General features: G+C 45.3%; 1 protein-coding gene and 1 long non-coding RNA gene across 2 annotated transcripts in view; one reads left to right on the top strand and one right to left on the bottom strand.

Moving 5' to 3' along the window:
• Positions 1–3,315: 3,315 nt before the first annotated feature.
• On the bottom strand, positions 3,316–23,411 carry PLEKHF2 (pleckstrin homology and FYVE domain containing 2). Its single transcript, XM_035317934.1, has 2 exons — positions 23,249–23,411; positions 3,316–6,709 (listed from the first exon to the last, which is right to left on the bottom strand). The coding sequence occupies exon 2, from the start codon at positions 6,693–6,695 to the stop codon at positions 5,946–5,948; it is 750 nt and encodes a 249-aa protein (XP_035173825.1). The 5' UTR covers positions 6,696–6,709; positions 23,249–23,411; the 3' UTR covers positions 3,316–5,945.
• LOC118162032 overlaps positions 22,466–24,160 on the top strand; it is a 14,924-nt gene continuing 13,229 nt past the window's right edge. Inside the window, exons 1-2 of the long non-coding RNA XR_004748261.1 lie at positions 22,466–22,476; positions 23,603–23,609. This is a non-coding gene — a long non-coding RNA (uncharacterized LOC118162032). The remainder of the gene's footprint in view (positions 22,477–23,602; positions 23,610–24,160) is intronic.

Genomic DNA, 24,160 nt, shown 5'->3' with positions numbered 1-24,160 from the left:
TGCTTTACATGCTCACAATGGACCGAAAGACCAGGCCTTTCCTTCCAGACAGTGTTAATTTACTCATGCCTTCATTTCCTCAGCCCAGCAATTAGCTCTGCTGTCACCCCTGCTCCTGGCACGCCCACACCCCCCGAGCTCCCGCAGCCATCCTACCAGCAGGACTGCATTCACATCGCCGTGTCAGACAGGAGAGGCAGGCTCAGCCTTCCCTTATTTGTTATCTTCCTGATAAGGCAAGGATGAAGCAAGCCAGGTGGATTAGGAAGTGGCTCTACTCATGCATTCAGACACGAGGAAGCAGGTGCCCCAGCTCGTGGGGGAGCTGCCGCTGAAGACTGCACGGGACCATAGCAAGCGTGCACCAAAGGAACCATCCATCCCTCCAAAAACAAGCAGGTCCCCGTCCTACACAGCTTTCCTGGAGATTGCTGGTAACTCACAGGCCCGTTACAGCCCCACAGGTCAGAGGTGCTCGGCAACAGCACCGACATGTACAGAAAGCAGCAACACCCCGATTCTTATTACGAGGCAGAACAGCCTAAGATTACATTTGCACACAGACAACAGCCTTCGAAGAGAAAAATCTAAATAGTAAGTCTAGCCAGGAGCTAAATTACAAGCCAGACATTCACGCCTGTAATGAATCTGACCACATCTATCCACCTTTCATCAGCAGGAAAAGACTACCCAGGAAAGGTGAGCAGATGCTCTTAAAGATCTGCCTGTTTAACAAAGCTTGAGCTCTTGAGTTTTTATCTCAAAACAAGCCTGAACGCAGAGGCTGAGGCATCATCTGGTGTAAAAAACTCTCCAAAGGCTTTTTTATGTTCTTGCCATTTAGTCCAGTTACTCCCTGTTCAACTGAGAATGACCTCAGCATTGACGAGGCCAGAGCTGGAGCACTGTGTCCTGTACAAGAGACCTGGACGTCCTGGAGTGTCCAGCAAAGGGCCATGAAGATGATGAAGGGCCTGGAGCAAATCTCCTGTGAGGAGAGGCTGAGAGCTGGGACTGCTCAGCCTGGAGAAGAGGAGGCTCAGGGGGGTCTCATCACTGTCTGTAAATCCCTGAAGGGGGGGTGCAGGGAGGACGGAGCCAGGCTGTGTGCAGTGGTGCCCAGTCCCAGGACAGGAGGCCCTGGGCACAACCTGGCCCCCAGGAGGCTCCCCCTGAGCACCAGGAGCCCTTCTGTGCTGTGCGGGTGACGGAGCCCTGGCACAGGCTGCCCAGAGGCTGTGGGGTCTCCTCCTTGGAGCCCTTCCGAAGCCGCCTGGACGTGGTGCTGGGCACCCTGCTCTGGGTGTCCCTGCTTGGGCACGGGTGGCACCAGGTGGCTCCAGAGGGACCGGCCAGCCTCAGCCACTCTGGAATTGTGAAAGTGAAAAAATCTGAAGCCTGCTTTCACCACGTGCTTGGTTTTGCTATTGTTATCTAGTAACTTGAAATTAATCTGAGACTTTCTTAAAGCACTTATCTAACTGCAAGTTTTAGAAGTGAAAAAATTCATAGAAATTGAAAGAAAATTCCATTTGCATAGGCTAACCACCACAGCTAGATGCACTAAGTGACCCCAACATCCTCCTGCTCCTTAACTGCTCATTTCACTGCCAATCCAATCCGTTTCCCTTGTTGTTTTAATTCTAAACGTGTCCAAACGCAGTCGAAGTGTTCCATTTTTTACCGCAGGCACAGCCAATATTTTATGGACAATTAAAAAATAATTCAGAAAAAATACATCTCCAGTCTGAAGACTTCTTACTCTGAATTGAGCTTTAAAACATTTTCAGATACATACAGGGTAGGAGAACTGCCTGGCTGCACAGCGGGCCCATCCGTCACCGTGTCAGACTCCCCAGCAGCTCCAAACTTCGCCACCACAAGGGGACAGAGCCGAATTTCTCTGCAGCCAGAGCACAGCCTGCCCCTGAGGCACGGGAGCCAGCACTGGCAAGGGGCACGCTGCGGACACAAACAAGTGCCTCTCATTTCATCAAACACAAGGCAAATAATAAGCAGCCAAGGCAATTTCCAGCGTATTCTACAATTTTCTACAGGGAAGGAAAAAAAAAATAAGGGAAAAAAAAATCAGTGCTCAGGCACTGGAAGATCCCTGCTCTTCTGCAGCTCTCTCTGCTCACAGAACCAGGCAGTCTTCTATCAGTTTATGGCAATTACTGGAAACTCTGAAATGACAATAGCACAATCCATAATCTGCTGCCATTTAAACATTAGCCAGTACCTACGATAACCACCGCTTTATTTGCATCGAGAGATTAACTAAAGCCTATCCCCCGAGGGAAAGCCCCACAAAAGCAGAACATTTCTGCTTATCTAACAAGCAGATTATGAAAATGACAAGACATTAAAAGCCCTGGTGCAAGCTCAGCTTTCATTAAATCCACTTCCTTATTTTATAAACTTAATTTTAAACTCAGTAACAGCGCGTGACCCTTGCAGACTACTCACGAGCTAAAGGAAGTTCACCTGCATCAAACGTGCAAAGGAAATAGCTTAATTTATCTCAAGATAACAACACCAGTTAAGTGCTGGAATCACAGGCTTCAATTAAAGCCTCCAGAAGAGAGGCTTTCCCTGTCCTTTAGCATTTCCAGCAGAAGCAGCAGGGACTGCTGTGGAAGGTGCTGGAGCATGCATAGGTGAACACAGCCAAAGCAAATTCATATTTGTTTCTTCAGTGTAGCTGCTTCTACCAAGCAGAAGCTGACTGCAGAGCCTTGCCAAAGAGATACTGCAGGTACCAGATACTGCAGGTACCACTTGCGCTCTTCCAATTCTTTCATTCAATTTGAAAAATACCACAAAAGAGCAGGTTAAGTCCACAACAAGGAACTAGAAACAAAGTACATGAAGCATACAGAGACTGACCGTATTTAATAATTATTTTAAGAGCACAGAAGCTCTGGGAAAAGCAGTAAGCTGCTCTGCAGCGTGACACCACGAGCTGCTGCTCCCCGCTGAAGCCACCTCCGTGGTGCCCAGGGCTGGGTGAGGGTCCTGCAGCCTCTCCTCTTCTGGTCCAACCAAAGCCAAAGCCCCTGAATCACACCTGGGTTTTGTCATCCTTCTTTTAAAGTTACACAGATGCATAACTTGCTTCTAATTCCGTAACTCCACTTAGCTAAAGTCTATCTTACATCTCATCCTGCATGCATATTTACCCCCATCTTGCTAATAATCCCTCCTGAAAATGAATGCATCTCTTGGTTTTTATCTTGACAAGTGTTTTTAAAATTTGCCCTATTTTCTGTCACCCTCGAAGGCCCACGGTTGAAGAAAATTAAACACATAGGCTTGAAGCTACACCATATATTTGTAAATAAAATAATTTGACAGAACAAGATTACAAAGTACGAAGTGAGCCCTTTCATGAGTTTGTAAGTACAAGAGAAGTTAACGTTACGTCTGTTGTAAAACTTGTAAAGTTTTAAGCAAATACCGCTGAGGGATATGAGTATTACCATAGAACACGGCTTTTTTAATACTTTCTCCAAAAGCTTGGACCACACACATCAGTTTCAAATGAAAAATCCCCCCATACACACACACTCAACATTGGTTTGGTTACAGCTTCAGGGATCAGTGCGGCACAGTGCAAGTTCCATTCACAGATAAAAAAAAGATATTTGAAACAGGTACAAGAATATTCTGCAAAATACAGGACGTGATCCAACTCCTGTCCCCCAAAAAGTGCTGGAAAAAGCACAGCGTAGAGAAACACTGGGAAAAATACACAAAAAAGATGGAACCTTTAACAAGTTAGTATTTGACAGTGTAAGAAAGGAAAGCAATTGAATCGGGAAGAACTTTTTTGTTAGAACGTATGTACAAGGGAAGTTCACGTTTCGATTCTGTACAGAAACTGAAGCTGACAAGTCTCCATTCCTGAAACTTAAATGTTTTGAGCAAGAGAGGTACAACAAATAATCACTATTAATTGAAAGCATTTTCTCAGAATAGCCCATTTTCCCCTTCTGCAGGTCATCATCCCCCTGTCTTTCAAGGAATGAGCACACGTAATTACCTATTTCAGCTAGGCTTTGAGTATGTACAGCTGTGTATTGCTTATCGGGTAATTTTACAGAATCTTCCTGGTCCCTAGTCTCTAACAGAAAGCATTTTCCCTCCCCCTTTTTGATGTTTATTTCAAAGCAGATCAAATACTCTTCAGTGCTTTTTAAAAGAGTTATTTTGAGAAACTGCCCAAGCTAAAAATATTACGGTGACTTTCACCTGAAGCAACGTATTGCAGACTATTAACGCAGAGTGCCTCCCTAAAGATGCTAAGTGCATCTTTAGCTCCTAGAAATCTGAGTGCTACGGCTTTGAAGTGCTCGGCTATTTTATTTCTTTTAAATGACTGACATTTACAGTGTACAGAATGGGAGACTAGTGCAATATGCAGCATTGATTGTTTATTCAATAAATATTTATCCCAATTATCGCCATCCAAGGCGAACAGTGCAGAAATTGTCACTTGCAGATATATCAAAGTTTAACAATTTATTTTTTTTGTATAAAGTCAGTTGCTACTATATCCATACAGCTATTTCAGAGAGATTTTTTTCCCCTTCAAAATTGACGCTACCATTATAAAAATATAAAAAAACATAGCATTTGGGGGGCTTAGCACATCTTTGCAAGTCTAACTTTTACATTTATATAAGAACATGACATTTCGGTATTCAAGAACTTGCTAAGAGTAAAAATGAGTACTATGGTAGAGACATTTTCTGCACTATTATAGTTCTCAAATATATCTTTCTTGGTCCTGGGTACACATTTAGAATGAAATAACTTGCATCTCACATTTATCCTGAGGTCAGCTGTGTAAAAAGGACAGCCAATTTTATACAGATATTTGCAGGCTTGTTTGTTCAAAATTTGAGGTTATTTTTAAGCCAGCCAATAAAACTTGTGAAGAAAAAAAAAAGTGAAAGAACTCTCACCCATGTTTTAAGAAACTAGTTAGTGTTGCGTTTGGGAAGTATCTCCAAAAATATATAAGCTATCACAGCAAAATGCTAAATCACCCCACTAAAATCTCTGTATGCATTTGCCAAATTTTAAACTGCTCTGAAAAGAAAACACAGATATCCCTGTGAAAAGTCACCCTCAGCTTCTCATCTCCAGGCCCCAACCACAATGGGGTCCCTCCGGAGAGAACCCCACCGAAGGCCGGGGGCATCTGCAGCGTCTTCGGGTCTGCCTGGACGGGTGAGGACGTGTGATCCAGGCCTCTGTCACCCACGGTGGGTACGCAGCTGTGACCTGTTGAAAGCTCCACTTTGAACACAGCAGTTATTTTCAATAGCACCAACGATCTCTCAGATACCAGCATCAGGTGAATACAGACAACACGGAATAGGTTTCCATTCTTCCTGAATCAGCAAAAGTGTTACAAGGCACTGCTTGGTATAGGAAGTCATAAATAAGAGCAAAACAAGACAATTTCCAAGCGTGGTGACATTCAGGTTTGTACTTACGTCACATTTCAACTCTTCATACACCACGGATGGTCTACGGGATTAACCAAAACATCACTGTTCTGTGCATGCTTACCATTTTCCTCCCCATACCCAAAACACTCACGTAACAACATACCAATAGGAAACATTAGGAAGTACAGGTTGTTAACTTAAAGTATTTTTAACTTTCCAATCTTCCATTAAGTCTAACCTAGACATAACTCAAGTATGAGAGGCTGGAAAATGATCTGATTGCAAGTCTATCCCTGCAGAGGAGTGAAAAACCTATTGTCTAGAGAGTTCATAGATTGAGGCACATCGCAGTTGAAGATATTCAGGCATATTTTATGGCTAGAACAGGATTTTTCTGGGGAACCTAACTATAGGCTTCCCCAAAAGCAGCTCCATATGGTCTGAAACACAAAATTGCAACACACGGAAAAAAACGTTTGGTCCTTAATCGCTACTGTCTTCATCATCATCATCATCAGATGCATCATTTAAAGAAGATTTAGGCGACTGGCTGTAGGAGTCTGACCTAGTCGACTGACAAGCAGTCATCTCCCCAGTAGAAAGAAGATCGTAGCAGAAGTCGCAAATCCGCACAGGCTTGGAAGACTGGCTTGGGAGAAGAAATCTCTTTTCAGAGCAAGGCCCACACACAACGAAGCCGCACTTGCGACAGTGGTGACGCCGGTTGACGGGCGTAAATTTTGCTTTCTGACAGCGCATGCAGACGGTGGCTTCCGAGTCTGGCACCCAGACAGCGGCATGTTCGTTACTAGGAGTCTTCCCGCTCTTGGAAAGCAAATCAGAAACGCACTTGTTTATGTGGTTCATCCACTCGGACTTCTCCGTAGCGGTGGCAGCATAAACTGCGAAAGACTTGGTTGGTGTCTTGATAAGCCACCCATTCCGCAAGTCTCCTTCGTCCTGGATGGAGTCAATAGTGACGTTTTCCAACGGGATTATGTGCTGCTTATTGTATTTCTTCTTCTGGATGACGATGTTACCGTAAACAAGAATGTCATTGAACAGGAAGAACTGCCTCGCTTTGGGCTTCTTCCTACACAGCTTCGTTAAGACTCCCTCTCCAATCAGGACGCGACCAGGGATAGTCAGAGGCTGGCCAGCTGCCCCAAAGCAGTTCTCCACAATACTTATTCTTCTAGTGTTTGCCTCGCTGTTTGCCAAGCGATCCACCATCTTTCACAAGTATCCTAAAATCAGGAAAAAAAAAGGAAAAAAGCTGGATGTTAGAACAGATTCAACAGCAGCCTTCCAGAAGGAAGGCGCCAACCCCACGTTTCTTAAAATACCGAGCAGAACCCGCTGCCTCGCAGGTGCTGACTTGGACTAGATTTAAACAAGTATTAACTCCTAAGAATTTTTAGCAACTGATTAGTCCTTTTTAGAAGCAAAAATGTTCCATCCAGCTGACAGCTATCTTTATCGCACAGACAGCACCTACAGCGCTGCTCTTGGGAGCTTCTGGCAACAGACTAGGAGGCTTCCCCTCTAGTCAGGTTGCTGCGAGCTGGTTTAGTGCTCGTCTCTTGCCATGTCCATATCCATCCCGATTATGCGAGGCACACAGGCAAAGCACCGCACAAGACAAGTCATGCAGCTCTCAGCTGCTCCTGAGAAACAGCGAGTGACCTGAGCCGGCTGAAAGTTTAAGGCAGGAAGGCTTTATATGTCAGGAAGTGCTGATAAAATAAGCTGCAGAATAATATGTTCCGATTATGGATTAAAACCACCCCCTCGTCCTTGCCCTAGCAGCACGCAAGATCTTCTCGTGTAAGGGTTAGACATTAAAGCACCCAAAGGTGAACCGAAAATAAGAAGCTGCTGGAGTGATTCATAACTCTGCAACCAACTCTTTAACCTATTTGCTCGGTGCTTCCCAAGTAGAAATCAAAAAAAGGCAACTCCTGCCAGTCAGTTTCAGCTGAGGAAGCTGAAGATCCTTGAGAGCACAACCAGGACCCCAAGCTGTGTGCTCCACAGAGCTGTGGGAGAGCTGGCTGGGGTGATTCCCAACAACCATCCCAGTAGCATTAACCTGTGCTTCCCAACACGCCCCCAGCTTGGGGAGTCCTCCACATTCACCTACCATTTCTTTCAGATTTACACTGCCTGCCTTCTCTACAGGATCAGCCGTTAGACGAAATGAGGCCTTGATGCTGCTCAGGCTAGCGTAACACTCATCGCCTCAGTCTTCTTCCTACAAATTAAAGCTTCCCTACAGAACAGCGATGAAAATGCTCCTCCGCACAGAAATTCATTTGCGGAAAAATCTCTCATCAGGCTTCGTCTCAGTAAGCGTGCCGCCCTTACTCAGATTACACAAATCCACCGTTAAATGAGATTAAAAATTAACTTCTGAGTTTCTGCTTTGAGAGTTAAATTAGTTCTCTGAAAAACAACATAAATGAAGGCACTAAAATAGTTTCACAAGTGGACTTACTCAGCTCTAACTGAGCTGACCATTTATAAACTCTCCACGTTACATCACCTTGTATCAAAGTCTGACACCGAACACAGGAAAATCTATTTGAGATGTTACCCAGCACTTCTGCTGAACCTTTTCTTACCTGCCTCACAGCTTTAGTTACAGTATTTCCCTGTGGCACGAACCAGTTTTATGGCTTGAAGAGAGGAATTACAAATCCACCTAACGTGAAATTCATTTTGATCTGCAGAAAGTCAGGGAAAATCACAAACAGGCCGATAAAAAAGGGTTGAAGAAATGTAATTGTGCTGCATTAAGGTACACAGGCAAGTACAATTCTCACCAGGTATGAGCCAAACCTAAAAGACAGACAGAAAATAAAAGGAGGAAAAGAAAAATGGGTGATCTCCACTGCCCTGCCTAGCGCCTTCCCATTTGATCAGTTAAGCTTAGTGCTAGGAAAATATTTTTTTAAGCCATCTTTGCTGCAAATCACACATTTGTTTTTGGTCTTCAACCAGAATAACCACCTCGATCTTCTTTATTAAAGTGTTGTGAGTGCTGAAGTGCTTGTTGCTCATCTCTGAGGAAGAGATGGGGAGTCCGAGGGGAAGGAAAAAAAAACAAACCAAAGCAACCCCAGGTGATTTCGGTCTCCTTCCCCAGACACATTTTTCCAAACTGGTTATTCCTGTTCCTCTTTTCAAAGCTTTGTCCATCGCTCTCTTAAAGACAGATGCCCAAATCCCTACATCCTTCCGCAGCACCAAGTTTGATAAGAAATGCACCTTGATTTTCCTTCTGTGGCAACGCTCCATTGTGCCACAGAGTGAGGGCAGAGCTGGGAGGTGCTCACCCAGGGCCCAGCTTAAACTGGTGAGCGAACAGAAGTACTGCAGTCAATATTTGTAGAATTATGCCCCCCCAGCCCCCAGAATAACAAAGGACTCAAATTACATCAATATAATTTTTTTTTTTTTTGGAAATGACATCGATCAGGCATACCCAAATACACCTTTCAAATGACTCCTCATTTCTTTCAAGTGCTCCAAGCACCAAAATTAGCTTGCAACTACCTACCACTGCCAGCATTTGGGAGGATTTTAAATGAGGTTTTGGGGTAAGCGATGGGCTTCGCTTCTACCACGCCCCGACGTAACGCAGCAGTGCAGAACCGTGCTGGCTGCCCCGACCCTCAGCCCTCTATGTGCAATGGACAAAGTGCTAAGGAGGGCATGCAGATGAGGACACACAAGGCTTCCTGGTTTGTTTGCTGTTGGCTCAAAGAAAAAAAAAGAACAGCAGCAAATTAGCAAAGACCAGGGTTTGGAATGAGGGATGGTGGCACAGCCTCTCCACCTACCTACCACCACCCCTCCCGAGGGACCCAGTGCGGAAGCTGAGCCAACAGCCACTTGGGACTGGCACAGTGAGGAGTCGCACAGGGGGTCAGGCAGAAGTTATTCAGCTGTCCCACGTCCCCTGCAAAGTGGAAATCTGTCAGCAGGGTACAAAGGGCGCAGACCGGAGGAATACACTGTGCTGCTACCGCGAATCGGCGTGCACTACCAAGCTCGCACTTTCAGGTACTTTACCCGCAAACTGCAACAAGCTAAGTGCTCTCGCTAGTCCACGGGGGAGGAAAAAATCTGAAACGAAAACCCACCCACATCCATACCGCTGAGTTTCACTGGGGCAGGCTGCTGGTGTGAAATTACAGCGACTCTCGGCGCTCTACAGCTCAGCGCTCGCTGCCAGTAAAGAGCGAACTCGGTTCAAGGTCACCGCGCAAGTCTTCAAAATACAAGTCCCTGGGAGGAGAAAAGAGGGGGAAGAAGAGGCTAAAGGTTTTAATTAAACGTTCCCTAGGACGACCTAGGAGAAAACAACTCTACCCGGGAGTGTTTAATAATCGCCGTGGCTCCAAACCAAGGCACATGACTCCCGACTTGTGCTGCAGACCGTGCTCTCGGCTGGCTGTTGAAGTAACCACTTCCTAGGCTTCGTGTGAGAATTTTGGGCAAGTTAAGGACTACTGTGACTAAAAGATTAATACATAGATACTCACATCTCTTCTAGATCAAAGCTTTCGTCTATAATGCTCAACTAATTCTTGCCCAGCAGCCTCAGCTACGGTAATAAAGGCCATGGGCTGCTGGTAGATCGCTCCACCTTCTTCCAAGGCACGAATTGTGCTTTTCCACACTGAAAGACTTTTTAAAGTAAGCACTCTGACATTTTTCTCATAATTTTAAGTCTTTAGATAGAAGGAAAAAATTAAAATCCTTCTGAAATCCTATGTACACTAATGCTCATTTACCTCCACCAGTGTTTTCAGAGAAAGGAAGTAAGTTCAGAAATGGACAAAATGCCTGAAGGAAGGGACTTGCGATTAAAAAGAATAATTAAAATTGGAAAAAACAGACTAGGAATACAAAAGAGAAGCTATCCCCAAATGACAAGAACTCAAATTAGAAGAGGCACAGCTCCTCTTGCCATGAGCAGACAGCCCAAGGAGATGTTAAACTTAGGGACTGTCCAGCCATCCTTTTACTTTTCTGGTAAGTAAAACACAGTGGAACTTTTGACCCCAAGATGCTGCGGTTCGAAAGCTATACAAAGTTATTCCTTACCAGCCTTTTGAAACTACAGCTTCTTCTCTTCAAGCATACTCGGATTAAACTGTAGAAGATAACAGATCGTACCCTGGAGCTGGGTGGCAACGCCCTCTTCTCTGCCATCTAAACCACTTTCTGTACTTTCTTCTGAAGTTTCCACTCTTGGCTGCTAGAAGCAGCTACTGGGTTACTGCCCTCAAGATCTGATCGAACACTGCAATCATCAAGGGATGGCAAACTGCTGGAAGCATGCCCCAAATCATCCCCAGAGTGAATGAGGAATAAAAATAAGAACCACGGGCTTCAACGTGGCAGGCTGGAGAAACCCACTTGAGGGCCGAGCAGAAGCGTTTCATACACAGCATCCATAAACCTGAGGTTACAGAGTCAGAAACCTCAAACCTGGTTGTTCAGATTTTTATCAAGTTCGGCTCGTTTCACAGTTTTTGCACACAAACTCACACAAGTCCCCAGGCCCTTAAGCAAAGACTCAGTTTGTCTATGAGGATGATCAGCCCATCGCACCAGATTCCTTTTCTGCATACAGACTGCACACAGCGCCAAAATAAAGAGATCCCCATCTATGAAAAATTAGCTACCTAAAATAGGCAACTTAAAGGTGATAAATTATTTCACGACACCAAGTCCCTCCCTCACCACCCTACGCAGAACTCTCAGGTATTTTTACTTTTTACTTTTTCCTCCCAAGAACCTTCTATAGAAATAACAACTCTGTATCGAGATCTTATCTCCCCATTTTACTACGGTTTTACATTCACATCATACCAGAGACAATGATCGTTGTACAAGTAATCAGAGGTGGGCGTTCCTCAAACCTACGAAGAACCAACAAGTTATCCCCTTGCCTAACACCACAAACACTCAGGATGTTAGCAATTTCAGTAAATACACAACGCTCCTGACAACTCCAGAATATTGTCACTGTACACTGAACAAGTCACTCTGCACATAAATGTTTCTTTTTGTCACCGTATCCTGGTGATCAAAGCGTTTTTTTTCCAAACTCAGCACTTTTACAGACTTTATTTAAAACAGGAGAATGTTTATTCTGCGTGCTAGCTCTGCTACTGATAGAGGCTAGACTAAACTGCATGGAAGAACAGCTGTGCCCGAAGATAGATATGAAGAGTCAACTAAAAAATAAAGCAAAAGCAACCCTGCCTGACAGAGCTCCCCAAGTCAACCCTGCCAGAACGACACTGCCATCTCGGCAGCTGACAGATTGCCACAAAGCAGAAGCAGAGAGAACACCCCGGCAGTGATTGGAGGGGAGAAACGAGGTGAAAAAAAGACATTCTGTCTTAGTGATGTGGGTTGCAGGCAGCTCAGCGCAAAGCCATTTCCTCACCCCAGCTCGGTGTGCGCTCCCATCGTGGCCAGCACCACCTGCGAGACAGGCACCGAAGGTGTACACGAGAGCCCAAATGCCGCAGTTTTTTCAGCAAAACAGCAGCACCAGCTGCTTTCCCTGCTTTCTGGCCTGGGCAAGAACAAGTCTCATCTAGCAGGCAGCCCCTGCTAACAAGTATTAATTAATAAGCAACTCATTTTTAACATTATTTTCCTTCGCTGTTCCTTGAAGGGAGGAAAATGCTACCAGCCTTGCCATAATTGCCAGTTCACCTATCATTATCTTTACAATTAGCAATTAAGCTGTTGACAATTAGATTTAACACACGGCAGTAATGCAGCCCAGGCAGCGTAGATTTTCCAGAGTCACAATATCGGGATGCAGGCAGCTCATTCATTACTACCTATGGACGTTCACAGTTCAGGCAACAGCTTTGAAGGAGGAGGAAAAAAAAAGTGTACTGAAGCTGCTGGAAAGGGTACAAGAGCTCAAGACTAACCACACAAAGGTCTGTCTTGTCCTGAAGCAGCAGCGGATTCTCGATGTTTCCAAGCCAGTTTCAGTAATGCAAGTCCCATAAATAAATTTTATTAAGTACGGTATCTGGTCACACCACTTGAACGGATGAAATGGGACCGCAACGTAGGTGCTGCCGCAGCAAAACAAATGCTGGGAATCAAAAAAAGAAGATTCAGAACCGAAGGAATACAAAAGGAACAGAATAAAGAAAGAAAAGGTAGAAACAGATCTAAATGAAGGCACCTAGTACCTTGCCACCTGATAAACATTTAACTTCTAATGGTGATCCCGTTGTCATACAAAGCCTTGGTCCTCACAACCGCATTTGTGCACACAGGCAACGTCAGCAACTGCGTTCCCCCTGCACGTTCAGACGTACCCCACTTTCCTCCTTGTCTAAGGAGGACATACATGCTTTATAATGAGAGTTTTTGCTTGGGGCCACTTAACAAAAGGCTTTTTAAGACAAAGGAGAGGATAAAACAGTTTAAGGTTTTATCATGTCTGACTCCACAACTTGAAGGCTTCGAATAGAACAGAGATTTCAAATAGGACTCCATCTATACATGGCAGGTACAGAAGTTCAATAAAGCTTTTACAAACCAGAAACAAGCAAAGTGTAAGCCTAGGAAAGACAAGGACTTATCTGCAAACCAGATACCTAACCTGCATTAAATGACTGATGTGTAAGGAGACTCCTCTTGTATCAGAGAAAGATCACCCCTTCCTCAAGAGCAGTTCATCAGGCAAATGTCAGTCCCTTGGCATGTGTTCATATTGCCCGTGCTTTTTAGTAACAGGTTTCAAACAATCTTTATACACGACATTTGCACGTCACGCTCCTTCAGCTCTCTTCTTGCACTTCGTCCATGCAATGAAGACACTCTGGTTTGACTTACAGGTGAATAAACATGAACACAAAGAATTAAGTTACCTAAAACCCTCATACAACCCTACGATTTAAAGCTCAGCCACGGTAATTCTGCGTCTTTTTGCGGACAAGCTTTCAGGAGGCACGACAGGACTGTAACACTGTACTCTAATCTCCAGTAATATTACTTGTAGTGTTCTTAAGAACAACACTTGGCTTTTTGCACTACTGCCAAGAAAAACACAATATAAACTTTTGATGTGTGAGCTGATTTTTAAGGAAATCTAATGCTTTGAAAATAGATCTGTTGGAAAAAAAATGCTGAACTAAACACAGGCACAGCAGATATTCCACATTTCTGATAGAGCTCAGACGAGAAATCAGCAGAAATCTTGCTTTGGCCTCACCGGTTCCACCTCCTACACAGTCTCCTTCAACACATACAAAAAAGGATGATGCCGCCACTTGTCCCAAATGTTTCACTGTGTCATCTTTGTTGGCAAAACGCAGCTTTCTGAGCACTCAGCTCTAATAGCTGTAATCAGAATCCAAGCGCTCACGCACGAACCAGCACTGCCTGTCAACAGCCATAAAGGTAATCGTAAGAGCTGGATTAAGGATATAGAAATATCAGGAGGAGAGACTCAATAAAATAAAGAAATAAAGTTTAAATATGTAGAATAAAACAAGGAAGAAAAATAAATTTTAAGTATCCATTAGGGCATTCACGAATTCTTGAATATTTCATTCTGTATTGTACAGTTACTTAAATACAGCTCTGATTATTTTAGTTAAATATTCCAACTACTCTCCATTTGATTTTTATAAAAACAGAAAAAAGACCAATTTTACAATACGTAAAGTCAAGTGAATTTAGAAGTTTCACCCCCCAAAAAATGTTACGCTGAGAGGAGAAAGGAGTATGACAAACACTTTCAAAAGGTCTTTACCACTGCTAAACACTGACAAGCAGCAACCTCGTGCCTGTACCGTGCTGGGGCTGGCTTTCCTGGATGCTATTTAAAACATATGGCAACTGCAGCTTAAAGTCAAATCCAGCCTTCTAACAAGCAATTCCCTTCACAAAAGCATTCCTGGAACTGTTGCCTTTTGCAAACCGCCTTGCTATCCAATGCTATCAGCAGCCGGTGAGGATGCAGATAACCTGCTGATATCAAAGATATGAGTATCAAGAACGACCACAAGCTCTATCATGATATTGCAAAGAAGTAAAAAGGAGCAAGGGGTTCCTGAGTCTATTTCACGGTAAAGACGACAGCAGGAAATGAGGCCCCTCTGAAGTTCTTCTGAGCCCCCTCTGAAGTTCTTTGGCGTAATCTGTACCCAGAATCACTTCTAACTAATCTGCTTTAAGACCGCAGCATTTAGAAAGGTCCCGGTAGCAGGACTTGATAGACAAATACAAACCTTTCCTTAAGGTGATGCATGCTGTTGCCTCCTCGCGCCATTTTTTCCACACTCTTATTATTTATCGGTTATCAAATAAAATCAGAAAAAAGCAGCAATATCTAAAACACTGCATGCTGCACTGCTTGTGAGTGCTCTGCCTTGCCCATGTTTTAGCACTCCCTGAATTAATTCCCAGCTGAGCATTTAGTCGTGCCCAAAGACATCGTGAAAGCAAATCCATTTGTCTGGTCGGATGTCACTGTAAGCCTACAATCACCGTAATAACACGGGCAGATCTGTTCTGGTGGGTTTGGTTCTTAAACTCCTGCAAATGACTGCCTCAAATCTAGTCCCACTAAAACTCCTCTCAAGGGTGCAGGCCATAGCAGTCCCTGTTTAATTACCTAACACCTTACAGCTTAGTAACTTTTTCAGTACATTGCAGTTAATTTTAGTGTACTCTTACAATTTACGAGGAAGGTCTGCCATTTCCTTTTAATTCACCAGCTGTGTAAGAATTGTTCATGGAATGTAGATGTGTTTAAACGAAGAAAAACAAAAAACTTTACTGTCAAACCTGCACAAGCGCCTTACCTTTAAAACTTACAAGAGCTGTTATCCCACAGAGCAAAGAGAGGCCAATGAAATTTTGACGATGGAGGCTGTTTCGAGGTAGATCTTTCAAGATATGCAACCTCACATTCCCCAACCCACTGCCAAGCTTGTTTGGATACAGGAAGTTACTTTTAGCAGAAGACTCTTCCTACCTGTCCTGCCAAGCAGCATACACATGAGCACAGCAGGAGCAGAGTGATGCTCTTTCACTGTCCAAGCTCTCTGCTGAAAGCTTGCATGCATGCTGCCAGAAATGCTGCGTGCAGGCAAAAGCAAGTATTGATTTTAATGCTCCGGGACTGGACTCTGCAAGTTAGCTTCAAGTATGGGGTGGTGTTTAATAGAATAAACTTCAACAGGAAAAAAAAAAATCAAACTCTGATTTAGCTTCCTTGCAAAGAGATGTGCAAAATGAGTTGTAATGCAAAATGACCACAGGGGAGGCAAAGGGAAAAATATGCAAGAGGAAGAGGGCTTTAACCCATTAAAAAAAACAGATTGCTGTGTCTCAAAGCTGTTCCCACGGCGCTCTCCCTGCTGTAAGTCACAACAACTCACTCAACACAACTCCCAAGACCATTTATCAGCATGTTTTGGTCCCAAGAAAAAAAAATAAAAATCAGAGTGCTTCAGCCCTGCTCCTCTGCAGAGCCAAACAAGGTTACCACGGGATTCCTTGCCTGGGAAAGCAGGGGCAGGGTGCTGAGCAGGGCGCTGGAAGCTGGTGCTGGCTCACGGGAGCTAAAAGCCAGGCGTAGACCACAGCAAGGGGGGAGAAGAGATCTTGCTGCCAAAGCCTAGGAGCAAATTTCTAGTGAGAGATCCAGCTTTTTTATGAGATCGGCTGCTTATTACCACTGTCAGGCTGCTTTTTATAACAAACCATGTTAGCTGATAGTGTTTTTGTCTCCCAGCATGCCGAGCTGCTGCTGCTGGAAAGAAGCAGGCATTTCTCCGTCCCCGCCCGGCAGTCTGGGGTCAGAGCAGGCACAGGAGCAGCTCCCTAAGCTCTACTCCTCTCCCTTTTTCCCAGCCCTTACCCGTCTGCTGGCAAGCTGAGCGCTCCCCTTATCCATGCAGTTTTGCACGGCTCTGCACTGCACTGGTGGAGCATGGTGCCGCTCACCAAACCACTGCTACTGAAGTCAGAAAACTCTCAGCACCTTTCAAGCTGTGAAGGAAGAGGTTTCCACGTACACTTGCATGAAACAGGTATATGAAAAAACAGCTGTGTATATACACATGTACCTTTATAAATAAAAAAAAAAAAATAACAATAATGAAGACAAAACTCAAATCAAATCTTTGCTGTCAAGGGAAAATACCCAACTATTTCAATTTTCCATCTGCATGTATCTAAGAGCACTTGCAGTGGTTAGCTCAGCCTCTGGTGCTAGCAAACTGCATCCTTCATCTTACCAAAGCACTTGGAAGACACTCCAGAACACTGTTTCAAAAATATGAGTTTACACAGATCTCAAGCCCAAAATGTCTGAGCTCCTCCCAAAACCCTCCACAATTCTGAGCAGTTAGCAGCAACCCAGAGCCAGACCACCAGCTCCGAATCGTGCCAGGAGAGCAAAGGGAAGAAGAAAGGGAGTTGAAATGGGGGATAGGGCTACCAGCAATGTGGCATGCACCAATGCTACCTTGCTCTAATGGGCATCGGATGAGGGCATGAAAAAAATAAACTGAGAGGATCAGACCAATTTCAGTGTAAGCTATACCGTGCCTTAAGTTTCCTCAAATCAGCCTATGAAGAGAATCCACAGCATCAGCCCACCTTTTATTTAAGTCACTTTGGGAAGGCAGGGCAGGAGGGATGTAGAATTATTCGTACGGAAAAAATACATCCAGATACAACAGTTTGGCAAGAAGCGTTGCCAAATCCGTGGTACAAGTCACTCTTCAAAATCAGATAGGCTTGGCAGTAGAACCTGGTACACATCAATTACCGTGTTTACACATGCAGACATCACACGCAAATGTTATATGGGATATAACATTTTCTTAAGGAAGCCCTTTTACCCCCTGCTTCAGGTCAGCCACTAGCTAGGCTCTCTCTCAGCCAAGTCAAGGAGCACGGCTGATGCTCGTGCTAGGAACTGCACCTCCCAGGTGCCAGTGCACCTGCATGTTTCAGCTCGCAGAGCACCTGTACATGCAGGTGGGTTTCCTCAAGCTAACCATATTTTGTTTTTCCTTCCCCTACAAACACACACCTCTGACAGCTGGTTTTGCTCAGGATTACGCCTCTTTACTATGCAGAGGTATACAAAACTGCCATCATCTTGCTACTTCCAGCACCAGCACGAGGGAAGTTCCTCGGTGTAAACAGTAGCCCGGTAAGGGCTGGACTACATGTACCTGGGTGCAGCATGGCCAAGCTACAGGAAGAGCCAGCGAGTAGCCAAAGCTAGGTAACAGCTATTAACTTCTTAAAAACAACTACAATGCAAAAGGACTCGCTTTTTAAAAACACCACTAGCTAAAAGTTCTCCCCTGCAGTCCCACAATTCACAAGCACAGCAGTATAACCACATCCTCACTATTTCACTTATTATATCAGTGTTATTTTCATGTGCATGTGTCCTTTAAAAATTCAGATATCCTATTCAGGAAAAAAAAAAGCTGCAGGACAAAGAGGTTTCTTTAACCAGGTCAGTAACTCCAAGCATTTTCACAGAAGTAAACGGGACACAAGCCAGTCAACAACACTCATCCTCCTTCTCCAACCAGGCAGAATCACCTTAACCTTCTGCTGCTCTTGACTCTTGGAGAAATCAAGGAACCTTCACTTTAGGAAGCAACCCTAACACTATATTATGTTGCAGGAATAGTTTTAGGTGGCCTGGTAAATGACCACTACCTAGCGTGGTCAGATGCAGCACATTTTCAGTATTATAGTAGGAAAACAAACATATTTTGTTTCTGAAAATTCTGAAATCCATTTTTTTTTTCCTAAACAGAGTCAAACCAGCTCACCAACAAGAGCAGACCACAGAGAAGTACCACTTACACTTCGGGTCAGTACAAGCAGAGAATCTCCTTACTGCCATTTACACATCCTGATAGGAATTGGCTCAGAGAAACAGCTCGAGCCACAGCAGTTGCATGCACAGGGACTTCATCAGGCTGCAACCCACCGATCCAGCAGAAAGCCGTCAGCAGAAACAAGGGGCTCACACGTAGCTGAAATGCAGCGTGGGGCTCAGAATCAAAGCACAGGTTTAATTACAGCTTACTTTAGGACGCCTGATGACACAGAGTGCTGGAATCGTGCACCCGTCACTGCTGCCCTCCAGCAGTATTTAAAATGCATAAGCCACACGTTGCGTTGCTCTTTCATGCTCAGGGGACGTTAAGACCTTTTTTATACTGAATACTGCTACCTGGCTACAGATGGTAAAGGTCTAGAAAACCAACATGTGACAGCCATCGACAAAAGCCAGAAGGAAAGCCTTAAGAAAAAGAAGGAAAGCTTAAATTCAACCACAGCCTGTGTGTGAGGGGGGCAGTTCATTCACCTCGTTGCTATTAAGCTTGGTCAGAACTGGGGGGGGGGGGGGGGAACAACACACATACTCACTGCCAAGCACAGCTTTCCAAAGAGAAGTACGCTGAAAAGCTGTCTCAGAAGTTTCCCGTTATCAACTGGTGACAGCTACGTCTGGTGACATTTTATGGAAGGGAGAAAAAAAAAAAAAAAAGAGGGGGTGGGGGAAAAGGGGTGGGAGTCAGTTCCTGAGAAGTTCCTGAAAGAGCCCTGTAATCACAAAGGGTTACAGCCTTCTTGCGAAGTGCACTCGCTACCCTTTTTCCAGCTTGTCAAACGTGCTTGATGCATGTTCAAGTTCCACAGACAGCCCTTGGAGCCCAGACGTCACAGCATCAGCACAAGGCCGTGATCTTTGGGTCTGCTCACGCCCGGGCTCTCAGGCCCTCACTGCTGCATCGGAGGCGACAGGATCTGGAAGAAACTGAGATCTGCACAAACACCGGCGCTGAAGTTAACAGTTCACAGTTCTGAGAAAGATGCTATCTGACGACTCAAAGAGCAGCGCGTACGGCACCCTCTTTAATATTAAATTAGCATTAGCAAGTTGAGCATACACTTCAGAAATGCAAATGGCGCAGACGCCGCCGTAATTTTTCATTTTGCAGAAGGCATGCCAAGCACTTGAAGCAAAAAGTTACCTCTAGATGACATGCTTGGGGTGCAAGAGGCAGCTAGCAAAAGGCAAAGTGGCAACACGATAGGCAGAGATCAGGCATCACCATCTAGCAGCCCCCCCTAATCTGTTTGAATCTGTAAAACTTCTCAGGAGATTGCATCGCAACGCACCAGCTAACTGCTTGCATGTCATCTTCATACAGTCAGCAACAGCACCGGGAGGGGGAGTTGAGGGACAAGGCTAGTGTATTTGAAATCCTGAAGCTTCAGCTCTTGTTTCCTTCTTTTACATTCACAGAAAATGCCTAAATCCTGTTATGTTACATACACAATATTAACACTGTTTTACATAAAACGTCAAAGTGAAAAGGGAAAAAGACTCTTAAAAATATTTTTTTAAATCCTTAAATTGATCAGCATGACAACAAATTTGGCAACAAAATAAGTTTCGCTGCACCCACAGCAGCAGCACTCCTACCTATTTATGCAACCTTAGAAAAACAAAGTAAACTTATTAGGCCATTTTTGACCATGTAGGATTAAAATATCAGACTGAAAAATACCCTTCTGTTCAGTAACCCTTATACACAATAATATTTCCTTTCCTAAAAGGAGAATCTGTGTCCAACAGCTCTCAGGCCAGCAACTTCTCATGCAAGCAGACCCATTCATTTCAACAGCACTGATCACGTGGCTGAGAATATGCAGGACTACTTGCTAACACAGTTGTCATCACAGCTTATAGTTTATGACAATGCTAAAATAATCTTTAGTATGACAAGCATGTTCTACCACACCTATACGCAGAGTATTTTTTTTCTTCCCCTCTCAACTGTAAAAACAAGTGCTCCACTACATCACAAAAACAAAAAGTTATTCTACAACAGCAAACTCTGCATTTGCTGCACAGGGAAAAAGTTTTAAATATATGGCTCTACTTCAAAAAGTGTATTTTTGCACCTTGTTTATTCTCTCTCAGAACAATCCCCAGATTATCACATTTCTTCACGTCACTGAATTAATCCACAAGAGCAGTAAAACATGCATATACACAATCATCTATCATTAAAGAAGCACATAAATTCAATGGAATGGTAAGCTTGAATATTAACAGAGCTGGGAACAAGTCACAACTGTACTTTAAGCACTGAAAGCAGTACAGAGCAAGGTTTAATTCCTTAATACAGAAATCAAGAACAAGTCAACTAACTAACTCCTTTACCTAAACACATCTGAGAACCTTTTCCATAGTTAGCTCCAGGGTTCCCCCGTTTGACATCACCCACTGATAAATGGCCTTTACGAATAAAAAATTTGCATGCCATTTCCTTGACCAATACTTCTCAAGTTTTAGCTTATAGACATTCTTCCAGAAAATGCCATCTGCAAGCATAAAAACCTCAGCTTTACCTCATCTACATGCCATAATTTGACCCTGAGCTTGCACGTTGTGATCCAGCTCTCTTTGGTGAGGACAAGTCACCAAAAATGCTATCAGTGTAGCAAAAACAGCATCTGTACCCTGTCCGCAAACAGCATCGTGGCTCCATCACACTGACTTGGCTCTTCTTGGCACAGATGAGTTGGACACACTGACGTCTCCCGTATCTCACCTCACTTCAACCTGCAGTTCCCTCGCCTTTACTGCTCTGACTGCAGAGAAGGAACCTTCCTGCATCCACTAACCATGGTGAGGGAACCTAAACGTCACAGTGACATCTGAATAGAACGATTTCAGTTCTTGCATCAAATCTTAACCAGCATTCAACTAAATACTTAAATTATGTATATGAATTACATTCATTTATATTTAATAATATCATTTTACAGATTATAATTTTTGTAAACTCGTGCTTCAGGACGTTAAGGGCAAATCTTGTTAGTCCAGGGACAGATGTAATACTGAAATTTCAGATTGTAATTTAAGGAAAACAGAATGCAGTTCTTGCTAAAGAATAATTTCATCACTGCATGTAATGAAAACTTGTGTCTAGGTGAAAAGACACTGCCCTGTTTCTTTCTGGACGATACGACAAGAGGAAACCAATCCAGCTTCCTCAGCTCCAAGCTTCTACTCACTGGTTTTCATTTAGCATTTCAGGGACTTCCTCTATGTGGTTTCCTACACAGAACAAAACACAACCACTCCAAAAGCCGCATGGCCTAGCTGCATTCAGAAGCAAGAATTTGGGACTCACTCACACTTACAAATGCTTCACTTCTGCTACATTTTGGACACCCTTGGATGCCGTCTTGAACATAAGCAGTGCAGCCCTAAAACACCCGGGAAAGCGTTACCTATAAATGTCACGTAAATCAGCTCAGTTTGTTAATTACATTGGGATTTCTCACCAGATTAGTCAAAAGTATTCAGATTATAGTTTAAATGTAAAAACACTGCTTTCTGTGCTGAAGAGCTGACTCCTTTCCTCATGTTTTGAGTGCATACAAAGCAAATCTACAGTTCTGAGAATCGATCACACCGTCATCCTTTAAATACTTCCCTTCTTTCAGACAGCCATTCCTTAACTAACTCAGAGCATGCAAATCTTAGAACTGAAACCTGCGCTCTTAGTTCTCCTTACTTCAGGCAGGAAAGAGGAATTAGCAGTCTTGGTTCTGAAACCCCTTCCAGTTCTGAGGGCTTGATTTGAGACTCGCTTCACCTGTGGCACCAACACGGTGTCAGGCACGTCGACACCTCAACCGCAGCCTGCCCCGTGCTGCCAGCGCTGCCTCAGCTCCATCCCAAGGCAGCAGGGAATGCTCGTGGCTGCTGAAGGCAGCTCTGGCTGTCGAGAGCTACGGTACCGACGTTTAACATCAAAACTTGAGCCACAAGCCATTCTCCTCATGGGGGACAAACTAGGTGCCAGGATGCACCACACGGCAGGCTAACTCCTTGTCTTCTTGTCAGGATGAATAGTTTAGCCGTTCATAAGCACCAGTGCCTGTGCACACAGCGTTTCACAGGAGGCGAGAGGGAAAACAGGCGGCTGCCTCTCCCCGGACCGCTTCCAGGCGACAGCTTACACTTCTCCGCTGAGAGGAGCGAATGCAGCGGGCGGCGAACACCCCGTGCTGACAGATGCACCGCCCGCAGTTTCACAGCTTTTTTTTGGGTGGGGGGACACACAGCCTCAAACACTTTTAGGCAAGGGGATTTAGGGTTTTAGGGCCACGAACGGACACGGCGCTGGGCTAGGCCCTGGGGCAGCCGCCACCACCCCGCGTCCCCGTTCGGGCAGCGCGTCAGGAGCCGAGGAGTTCCAGGCACTTATGTAACACCTCGAGGCCGGTTGTTGTTTGTTGTTATTTTTTTTTATTTAACTCCCCTTTTTAGAGGCGAACTGCTTTCACATAGCCCCGCAGCGCGGCGGGACAAACGAGCGCCCACCGCTGTCCGCAACTTCCCCGCAGCTCCTTCTTTATTCCCTCCTTCGTTCCCTCAACCCTTTCTTCATTCCCTCTTTCCTTTCTCCATTCCCTCCGCCCCAGCCCCTCGCTGCCGAGCGGGGCCGGCTCCCCGTCCGGCCGGGGTAGCTCCCCCGCCGCCCGGCAGCGCCGGCTCCCAACATGGCCGCGGAGCAGCGCCCGGAGCTCCAGCAGGGAACGGCTCCGCCAGCAAAGTTTCCCTCCCTCTCTCCCCGCCCGCTCCCGGCGGCCGAGCACCGAGCTGGACGAGCGGCCGGACCCCTCGCTGCCCCCCTGGCCGCGATGCTCACCCGGCTCCGCTCCGGCTGCAGCCGCCGCCGCCGCCCGGCCCCGCCGCGCTCTCCCCGCACCGCCGCGGTCATGCAGCCGCCGGGGCCGGGCTCCGGGACACCGCCCGCGCGGGGCGGCGCCGCCGCCATCTTGGGAGGAGCCAGGCGGGCGGGAAGGGCTGAGGGGACCCCTCAGTGGCGGGGCGCTGCCAGCCCCGAAGCCTGCCCTTTCTTTTCCCCGAGCACCCCCGAGCTGCCGTTTCCCCCCAGGAAGCCGCCGGAGGTCCGTTTCCAACGGGAAAACGCCCCGCCGGGTCGTGAGCCTTCGGTTCTGTCGCTGTCGGGACAGGAGCGGCTCGCCCCCCTGCTCCTCAGCCCGCGGGTGCCCGCTCGTGGAAGAGGATTCTCGGGACACGAAAACATCGCTTTTGTCATATGTATATATTTTTTTTCTTCTTCAAAAACTCGTTTTCTTCAAAAACGCCACCCAGGGTCAGGTGTCCGACGCTCCGGGCGTGATTTCCCGGCAGCGGATGATGAAGGTTGTCAACGTTTTGTCACACAAACATTTCGGAGCACACGGAAGGGAGTTGCTAGCTTATTTTATTTTGAAGAGCTGCCAATCGGCTTGGAAAAACTGTCCTGGCTTGCTAAGCACAAATTGTACCAGAAACACTACCGAAGACATAAATAGGGAGGGAGGCAATAGCACAACAACAAAAAAAATTTGGTGTTAACTTTACACTGGGTAGAAGAAAAGATCAGAGCCTCCTGTGATACCACAAAAGTCTGCAAAACATGGTATGTTTAAAGAAAGTTTCACTCGTGTGAATTACAGCAGGGTTTCACGTTACAGCTAATTATTGGGCAATACGGCAGCTGTCTTTTTTTGGAAAAAAAAAAAAAAAAAAAAAAAAAAAAAAAAAAAAAAAG

Source organism: Oxyura jamaicensis, chromosome 2 (genome assembly GCF_011077185.1).
Source record: "Oxyura jamaicensis isolate SHBP4307 breed ruddy duck chromosome 2, BPBGC_Ojam_1.0, whole genome shotgun sequence".
NCBI classification, from domain to species: Eukaryota; Metazoa; Chordata; class Aves; order Anseriformes; family Anatidae; genus Oxyura; species Oxyura jamaicensis.
Note: the sequence above shows the minus strand (reverse complement) of the source record. Positions and strands in the feature narration are given on the sequence as shown.

Coding starts and splice junctions, on each gene's coding strand:
- PLEKHF2 (XM_035317934.1), bottom strand. CDS start 6,695: ATGGTGGATCGCTTGGCAAACAGCGAGGCAAACACTAGAAGAATAAGT.